General features: G+C 39.6%; 2 protein-coding genes across 3 annotated transcripts in view; both read left to right on the forward strand.

Annotated features, from left to right (window-relative positions):
* The window catches only part of LOC146462610 (solute carrier family 71 member 1-like), a 21218-nt gene extending 16056 nt beyond the window's left edge, over nt 1–5162 (forward strand). The window contains exons 10-12 of the mRNA XM_085085449.1: nt 64–161; nt 2288–2460; nt 3283–5162. Coding sequence (XP_084941575.1) covers nt 64–161; nt 2288–2460; nt 3283–3519 — 508 coding nt within the window. The 3' untranslated portion in view covers nt 3520–5162. The remainder of the gene's footprint in view (nt 1–63; nt 162–2287; nt 2461–3282) is intronic.
* Nucleotides 5163–7718: 2556 nt separating this feature from the next.
* LOC146462611 (putative methylcrotonoyl-CoA carboxylase beta chain, mitochondrial) overlaps nt 7719–10000 on the forward strand; it is a 16927-nt gene continuing 14645 nt past the window's right edge. For both annotated transcript variants that reach the window (XR_014857084.1, XM_085085446.1), the window contains exons 1-2: nt 7719–8536; nt 9382–9456. Coding sequence is in view for 1 of the 2 variants with exons in the window: in XM_085085446.1 (XP_084941572.1) it covers nt 7961–8536; nt 9382–9456 (651 nt within the window). In the remaining variant the exon portion in view is untranslated. The remainder of the gene's footprint in view (nt 8537–9381; nt 9457–10000) is intronic.

The raw sequence follows: 10000 nt of genomic DNA on the forward strand, positions 1-10000 counted from the left end.
ACAGGAGACTCGTGGGAGCTAAGGCCATTAAACCAGACTAAACTGCTTCTTTTATATTTCTAGGATGATGTGGGCGGCGGGATCTCTAGCATCTGTATCCATGATAACCTATCCGGCTATTAGTGCACTGGTGTCATGCAATGCAGAGGATGATCAACAAGGTTTCTAAAGCTTATGATTTTAAAGTTATAAGTTAAGGTTCAGATATACATAGGCAAGTGAAAATAAACGATAAAAACGAACAGCGTTTCGGTGTCGTCATGACGCCATTATCAAGTTCGGAGTAATTGAAATAAAGTAAACGTCAGAAATAGTTCACCAAAATTGACATAATATCTGAACATGTAATGTCATGCAAATAGTTTTGCTTGATTTGAGTCCGATTGGATATTGAGAGATGGTGTTAACTCTCTAATTAGCAACATTTCGTAAACTAATCAATCGAACTTATTCATGCACTTCTTAAGGACAGAAAAATATCTGTCAAGGTCTTTTGGGACATTAAAGTTATCCAGGATATTTTGTTACACATACATTCGAAGTTGTCTCATATGTGGACACTTCAAAACACAGTTCACCAGACTAGCCTCCCAAACAGTCGTTTTTAGAGAGTCGTATAACCTTCCTCTTCAAAAACTGTGGCAACGTTAAGACACAAAACTACTTTTTGTGGTTTTTTTTAACCTCTCTGTATAGTTTACTAGTTATGGACGAAGCAATTAAGAACAATTTTTTCAATTACGTATTTTTTTTTTTTAGTGGAGTGTCTTTAATGCTTAAATGCTTTAATGATGTACTCTTAAAACAGTTTGCACTATACTAGTCTTAAAACTAAAACCAAAATAATTGCGCTTGCCAATCACAACAAACGCAAATAGCGTAAGGAAGTAATCAGACTTCGAAGAAATACATGCAACCGGCCCCAACCCTCGGAAACCGTTTGCGAGAAAGGCACGATTGTTTTTGGTTTTGTTTTTCTTTGGTTGAGAAAAGTTGCACGAGTTTTTCTAATCAATACAGAGCGTAGTAAAGTTAAACCAAAGCAAACGCGAAATTTCTTAAAAAAAAAACCTCTCTTGCTGAATAGAGCGGTTTTTAATCGAGTGTCGTAAAACCAAAACCAAAGCAATTACTCTGGCTAATCACAACAGATGTAAACAGCATAACGAGCCAATCAGAATTCTAAGCAAATACATGTAACCGGCGCCAAGCGCGGGAAAACACGTGCGAACGAGGTATGATTGGTTTTGGTTTTACATCTTATTGGTTGAGAAAGTGGCGCGAGTTTTATTAACCAATCACAGCGCGTAGTAATGCAAAGCCAAAGCAAAAACACAATTACTTCCGACACTCAGTTGAAAACCACTCTAAAGCCAAAACCAATTCCTAACCACGACAAACGGAAACATCGCAATGAACCAATCAGAATTCGAAGCAAACACAAGTACATGTCTTCAAGCGTGGGAAAACGCGTGCAAGCAAGTGGCAATTGGTTTTGTTGTAACTTCTAATTGGTTGACTAAAAGGTGGCCCACGTTTTCTAACTCATCACTGAGCGACATCAAACAAAACCACTTTTCTGGTCCTTCTATTTGGAACAATTTGGATGAAAGAACTATGGAGTTTTTCTTTGCGTTCATTTAAACATACAATGAGTGAAAATTTCTTGAGTGGTTAATTTCTTTTCGCTTCTAATACACCTGTGTACAAATATTGGTTCACTCACTATCTGGTACTTTTTTCTTTTTTTTCTTTTTTCTATTTTATTTATAATTTTTTTTATTTCTTTATTTACTTATCTACTTGTATGTTTCTTTTCTCTTTCTTGTGTGTTATAACCCAAGGCCAAGTAAAGGCTAAGCATGGCAATCTTTGTAGCTACTCAGCTCGTTTAGTTCTTACTATTCTGAGTAGTTTTTTGCCTAATTAAGTTTTAAATTTAAAACCAGAACCAAAGTAATTACTCTGACCAATCACAACAGACGTAAACAACACAATGAACCAATCAGAAATCGAAGCAAATACAGGTCACCGGCGCCAAGCGCGGGAAAACGCGTGCGGCCAAAACACAATTGGTTCTGGTTTTGTTTCTTATTGGTTGAGAAAGTGGCGCGAAATTTGCTAACCAAACAGAGAGCGTAGAAAAGCAAAACCAAAGTAAACGCGCAGTCACTTTCGACACTCAACTGAAAATTGCTCTTTGCAGTTTTCATATATCTTATATTTGTGGCAAATTAATGTGTTGTTTTATATTCCTATAACTGAGTTATTGCTTGCATTTTGTTAGGTGTGGTCCAAGGAATGATAACAGGCATCAGAGGACTATGTAATGGTATTGGACCGGCTCTATTTGGACTGATATTTTACGTGTTTCATGTGGATTTAGAGGAAGGCGACAATAATAATATCAGTATTGCTGTACCAAGTAACCACACTATTATGGAGGATCCATACGGCAAGGTATTAAAATTACGCCAGTATTAACGGTTTTACTGGTTCGTGGTTAAAATTTCTTAATAAAAAAGGAAACTCTCCAAGCATTAAATAAGTAAGTAGAGGGTAACGCTCGACAGCTGAAGCTGAAAAACTTGTGGCCCCCTATATTCCTAAAAGTAAGTTAGAGCTAAGTTAAACTATTGAAGCATAACGCAAAAATGTGTAAAGAGTAAAGAGCCACAAAATATATACATACAAATCAGTGAAATTTATTGTTTTGAGATATTTACTAAAACTTAAGTACGATTGCATGAAAACGTCAATTCGATTGACATAACTATATAACTCTATACGAAAATCGCTCGCACAGGGTAGATGCAGTTAAATGAATCTACAGTGAGTTTGTTCTCAGCTTATTTAGGGAAACAGTTTGATGACTTCATCGTAGTAAATGTGAAAGAGTTGCTCGCGAAGCATGTCCCAAATAAATTCCCCAGGCTTGAGACAGCAGTTTCAAAGTTCTCCCAAATTCCTTCAAGCTTGAGAAATCTTAAGCTCCATTCACACCAACAAAACATGTTTAATTAAACCAGGTTTAAATAAATTAAAATTGGTAACAGAAAGCTGAACCATTGACTTTGACATAAGATTCAAGTAAACTTTAACTTATGCTATCATTTGTGCTAAATCTGTAGTCGACAAAAATCCGAAAGCAGCTTTTATAAAGGAAACAATTTTAAAATGTGTCTAACTAAACAGCTTTTAAACGTGTTTAAGCCTTGGTGTGAATGGGGCATTAGTGTAGTAGGCAAATCGCTCAATAATTTGTTTTTGTTTTTCCTACAGACTATTGTATCAGGAGCGCCATTTCTGTTCGGAGCTGGTTCTGTGATTCTCTCTCTCCTATTGGCCTTCTTTCTACCCGACAACAATGGACATATAAGCCTCAATGCTCGCTCCCCCACCAGACGAAACAGTGAGTTCAGTTTCCAAAGCGAGTGTGAGACAAGCGGCTCGGAGTTACGGGATGTGAACACTGCGTCAGACAGTGCACCTCTTCTATCGATTACTAAGCCTCTTTAGGGCATCCAAGGTCTTCTTAGTATTAGAGCGCTCTGCACTACACAATGAGTCTGAGTACACAGTATTCTGAGACTACTCTGCACTACGCACGGTGTCCTAGAGTACACTCTGCACCACCCACTGACTCTTAGATCACACAGTAGGGAGTTCAAGAAGCTACTACAGCGACGGCAAGGAGAACGTCACAAAAACAGTAGGATTTAATGAGAAAAACAAAGGCCTTACACTTACGTTATAAATAGGCCATTTCCGAGTTGCTGTGAACCTCATTATGAAAGCGAAGCTAAGTGCAAAACTTTTCATATGAAAATTTGTTTTGTTTGCATATGAATGAAACTAATTTTCATAAAAAAACTTTGCTCTTAGCCTCGCTTTCATAATGAGGTTCAAAGCAACTCGGAAATGGTCTACTTGGGTACAAGTCTTCACTGTACTCGGCCAAACAACAACGTGAAATAACCAAATTCAAAGTCTTGTGGAGTGCGTGAGCACATGACAGTAAAATTTTCATTCTCCTTCCTTTTTGAACACTGTTCCTGTCAATTAAGTTCGCGGATACTTCGCCCACATTGTACAAGTTGAACGAACTGGGATAATCGTGAATACAAGTAACGTGAATTTATATTTTCAAGCGACGTTTTCGTTGGCGTTGCTGTCGTGGTTTCTTAAAGTTCCTACTATTCTGCACTACCCAGGGACTCGCAGAGCTTGGACTTTCAACGTCTTTGTTCAGTTGGGGAATAGTATTCTTCACTATTACCGCATCTCTTCTTCGGTAGAGTGTTGTTTACTGTTTACTGAGTTGGGATCTTCGGTACTTTTCTGGTTTGGAAGATTTCACAGCTTTCTCCATTGGCTGGCCCGGGATTGAAATGATAGCTAGATAACCGGATAGAACAAGTTCAATCGTTTCTCTTTAGGAATTTCATGCCGTACCTTCTGCTAATCGAACAGTCTGTTTTGAGTGAAGAAGTATTCAACAGCCTTGAATTGAATGGTCACACTTTCATCCAAAGACTCAAAAGTTAGAACCACCTTGTACAGCATAATAAACAGCACCACAGGAAAGCACTGCTCAGTAGCTTTCATTTGAATGGTCACACTTTAGGATTTCATCCACAGAGTTACAAGATAGAGCGTCCTGTAACGAGTCAACAGCACCACAGGAAAGTACTGCTCCATTCAGACTTTAAATTAAAAAAAAGACTCGTCATGCTTAAGATTTCGTCACGGATTCAAAAGCTAAAACTACATTCCTCAAGTAGTTGCTAAAAAAGTTAAGTTCCTACATTATACATTATTTTGTTCTGATAAAATTAGTTTATTCTTCCTTCTGTTGTTACCGTGGCTGTTTAACGGTGGTTGCTTTTCTCAAAGACGTCAAACGATAACCCGCAACCAAAAACTAATATACAGCATATAGAAATATTTAGCCATTTAAAAGAGACACACTACAAGGCACTCTTAACACCGTAAAACAGCCCAGCTGACGCCAAAGGCGAACCGTTTTCGAGAAATTGTTGTACATAAGAGAATTTATGTCAAATATAATTATGCTTAGAAGTTATTTATTCTAACGCTATTTGATTTATCTTTTTCTTTAGATACTTTCAGTGAGTAATAAATATTTTCCAAATGGCAAACTGTTGTAGATGTGGTCGATACGTCGTAGATGTGGTCGATACGTCGTCTTTTCCTTCCTTCCTTCCTCCCTCCCTCCCTCCCTCCCTCCCTCCCTCCCTCCCTTCCTCCCTTCCTTCCTTCCTTCCTTCCTTCCTTCCTTCCTTCCTTCCTTCCTTCCTTCCCTCCTTCCTTCTTTCCTTCCTTCCTTTCTTTCTTCCTTCCTTCCCTCCAATCTCCAATCGCTGGGAGCAGTTTTGAGTTTAAAGGTCATGTACTAGTGTCAAAATCGGTGTTAATGTTGGGTGTGACACGTGCATGAACAGTAACTTACAAATCTGGAATTATTCGGCGGCCATGAAAAAGCGCGCGGACAGTTACTTTGAACACAGATGAGATCAAAGGCCATGTGTGAGCTCATTTTCAAGCTATATTGGGGGACAAAACTCTTAGGACAATGAATGATTTTCCAGTAATCAGAGACCCATGTATGCGCAAAGGATTTTGGGATCGCCAGGGGGCAAACATTGCTAGTCGCTAGAAAGAAATGTATGGCGTAAAGTTGTTTCTTTGTCAAAAACAGTGGTTTTGGACAGAGAGTAACGCATTTTCGCCGTGATTTTGTGAGAAGCGGAGGTGACTAATGTTTGTGCGTGGAAATTGTAAGTTTTTGTGTGGTCGATGCGATAAAATCTATCGATAAACACTCTTGCGTAAGGTTGATTGTGAAATCTACTGAATCTACATCAAGTTATTGTATTGAAAAAGTACAAACCTAGGCAGCTTAGGTGTAAATTTGAGGGGATTGACTCAATAAAGCTTTTCAGTTGTAATTATGTGTCGAGATTGTTTTCTTTTTAGTTACGTACGTGTGTTATAACTTCACGGCTACTGAAATTTTACCCAAACAAAGGAGAGAAATTATTGTGCGAGGAAATAGAAATTACCAAGTTATTGCGCTGTGGAGGGTTGAAACCAGTGATAGTTAACACGGGGAAATCTCCCCTGGCCAGAGCAACGAGAATGCTAACTCAGGATAATTGTCTAATCATTCTGTGGCGTAATCAAAACACAGGAGAAAAATACTAACTAAAGCTCCCACTACACAAACCTCACAGTTGCAGAGCGGATCGGCGAAGCGATATTAACAAAAACACAAACGGACTAAAGAGGACTTAAGACCTCAATTTAACGCATTGCATAGCTTTCAAACAACCTACAATGATGAAGAAAGGATCAAAAGACAGATAGCCGTGATAAGAAACACAACATCTTGCGACAACCGCAAAAGCAAATAGCCGGGCTCAGCAACACAAAAGCTGCAAGATACATGTACACCGTTCAAATCCTATCCTTACAGTGATAAAAACAGAGGCTATACTGTCACTGGAAGCACTGAAATGGGCCATACCAAACCTGAACCAAATGCCACAAAGTACATAAGAACGGCAGTCGCTAAACAGAAACAACAAGAGTTCTAATAAACAATACGCATAACCCAGAAATGACCTTTGAGATCAAAATACAAAACATGCGACAGTGGCCATCACGCAAATCCTACAAACCATAAATGGCATTTAATAAGAAGAAAATCAAGCTCTAAAAGAAAATTTACGGGGGACACCGCTCATTTCATAAATAAGAGGGTGTTCTCAAAAAGATATACCCTTGAGGGCAAAACTGAAACACGCACGTGAGCGCGAAGGCTTGTCAACCCCATATTTATACACCTCACATAGCACAGTGATCACCACCTGGCATAGGTTGTTTTATCGGCACACATACAATTACAACTGAAAAGGCTTTATTAAGTCAATCACCTCAAATTAATACCTACGTTTGTATTATTTCGAGACTATTGGTCACCATTACTTGGTGTAGATTCAGTAGATTGCACAATCAACATTTCGCGTTTATCGATAGATTTCATCCCAGTTATAACACAAAATCTTACAATTTCCACGCACCAACATTAGTCACCTCCGCTTCTCACAAAATCACGGCGAAAATGCGTTATTTTTTGCCCGAAATCACTGTTTTTGACGAAGAAACAACTTTATGCCATATATTTCTTTCTGGCGACTTGCAATGTTTGCCCCCTGGCGATCCCAGGATCCTGTGCGCATAACATAGGTATCTGATTACTGGAAAATCATTCATTAACACGATTTGCCTTAATTTCTCCCCCTCGCCCCCAAGCAATGTTGTAGTTTGTGCAGCCCTGTACACTTTACCCTGTCACGTCCTAACATTGTTTAGAGAGGGAGGGGAGGGCCATTCGCGGTGTCCACGTGGTTAGAGAAGTGCATATTATGCTACGTCTGATTATTTGATAAGTTGAGGATGTGGAAGGAAGGTTTTCCATTACCGTTCCGAGTCTTTTTTTCCCTCCATTGTAGATGAACACACATCAAGTTTCCGCTTTTGCGTTACATTTTATCATTGAACAGTTTGAAATGAGGCGCGCATGAACTGTAGCTTACCAATGTAAAACTTTATTCTGCCGCGCCCGTAAGTAAGCGCTCTCTTGTTTTTTTGGGAATGACGTGCAGACGAGCAGTGGCACAGGACTGGGTACGACCTGCTCAGGCACCTGGCCTCCAAACAACCAACATGGCGGCCGACATTGGAAGAAGTTTGATCGTCCTTTGAGAAAGTTTTATTCTCCACTCTTGGAGATCTGTAGCAATTCAGTAGCTTAGAGGAACACCTGTTAATGATCCGATTATCCAAGCATTCAATTTTGTGATAATCAAAAGGGTTGAACACTGGATTGACTTATATTGCTTTACCGCAACGTGTCAACATTATCCTAGCTAATATGTCTTGCGCTTTGTTTTGTGGCATTTCTCGTTTACGCGGAATACAGGGCAGATTAGTAACATCTCGTGTCTTTAAAGCTGTTGGAGCAAGAGCGACATCTAGCGGGGTTAAGTTTAAAGTTATCGATGGTTCGATCGATAGAAACAGTCCAGAGTTTCTTTCGAGGATCCCAGAACGAACTGAGCTGTTGAAATCTTTTGAAGAAGTTACGAACTTAGTGCTACAAGGAGGCGGTGAGAAAGCCATCGAGAGGCACACAAAGCGTAACAAGAAGCTCCTAGTTAGAGAAAGGCTTAGCAAACTCTTGGATGATGGTACAGAGTTCCTAGAACTGTCAAAATTTGCTGGGGTTAACCTCGAGTATGGCGATGTGCCGTGTGCTGGGATTGTGTCGGGTGTTGGGCAGATATCTGGACAGTTGTGCGTCGTTGTTGCTAATGATGCAACGGTGAAAGGTGGAACTATTTACCCGATTGCTGTAAAGAAGCAACTGAGGGCACAAGAGGTTGCAGAAGTGAATAAACTTCCTTGTATCTTTCTTATTGATTCGGGAGGAGCATTCCTGCCTTTACAGGTAGATACATCTACATATTAGGCACCTCCAGAGGGGAGGGGAGAGGAGGCATTTAATGCATCTCCAGAGGGGAGGGGAGAGGAGGCTGGGCTTAAGTAGGGCATTTTACCAAAATGAAGTGCCATGTTCAAATGCCCCAGTTCAGGGCTCTTGTGGATGGGCAAAAGAACCACTCAGCATATCGTATGGTACCACTCTAGCACACATTTCATACGCCTTTCACATTCATGCATGGGTTGGGTGGGTGGGTGAGATCTATGGACTGATGGATGAAATTATCAAGTTCGAGCCACTAAACCAGTTTTAGTTAGAGGGTAACTTTTAATTTTGGTGAAAACTGTTTTCCAGCCAAGATTCCGTTTAACAATTTTGTTAGAAAGTCCATTAAAATGGTCAAAAGTGCCCACTATACTAAGGTAGTCACTGTCAATTTCCCTACCTATGCCCCACTCCCTGGTGCATAAGAAAAAAGCTCTGTTAAGCTCTCTTCTATAGTAAGCCCCTCCCCCCTGGTTTTACAGACGTTAGATTTTGTAACAATCCAGGGGAATAAAACATTGTAGAGAGAGGCGGGCACTCTCTCTGTTGAATTCCCCACCCCCACCCCTACAATGGTAAACATCAATATGCAGGTTGAAAATAATGAAGGGGGGAGGGGGGTTAGTATGAACAACGTACTTACAGTAAAACCTCAATGAGACAAAAATGGCCAAAATATCAAACATTATTTCTGTTGAGAGAAATTAGGTTTCAGCAGGATTTTCTCCTGATTTCAACCAAACTAAACTTTTGAGTTATAGGACTAACCATTAATTTTATTTCATAAAACATTTGTCTGAAAACAGGCTGAAATATTCCCAGAAACTGGAGGGCGAGTGTTTTATAATGAAGCTGTCATGTCTATGAAGGGAATTCCAACTGTAAGTGATATATGTATAATTTTTTTAAACAAATTCTTATTTACCTATGATTAATGATACCACTATTCTAAATGAGTAGCATGCAATGAGTTATTTGCCCTTGCGGTCCAGTGACAATATTCACTTCATTATGACAGGTCAACCCTTGGTCTGAATCTACTATTTTTTTTGCTAAGCAATACGCAAAATAGGTCTGAACAGGTCACTTTGAACAGTCTTGTTCTTCACCTTTGCAAAGAGCTATTTTTCAGGAGCTAGCTGTGCTGTTAAATGCTGGGCAAGCCTAATATGTTAATACATCATTTAGGACAGTTAAGCCCTCTGAAAATTCACCAGTAGCGAGTGATTTTGCCACCTACAGATGATGCCACTTAGTTCGCCTAGATGGTAGACTCTCTAGACTCAGTTCTTTTTACCTACTATAAATTTCTGTTACATTGTATATGCCACGTACTACATTACAACAAAACATTTTGAGATGGTTGACAGTAGCAATAAAGAGCTTACTTCAGAGGGTTGTTTTCTTGTTTTAGGGGGATGGGGG

This window comes from Pavona decussata, unplaced genomic scaffold, assembly GCF_977016875.1.
Source record: "Pavona decussata unplaced genomic scaffold, jaPavDecu1.1 SCAFFOLD_186, whole genome shotgun sequence".
NCBI classification, from domain to species: Eukaryota; Metazoa; Cnidaria; class Anthozoa; order Scleractinia; family Agariciidae; genus Pavona; species Pavona decussata.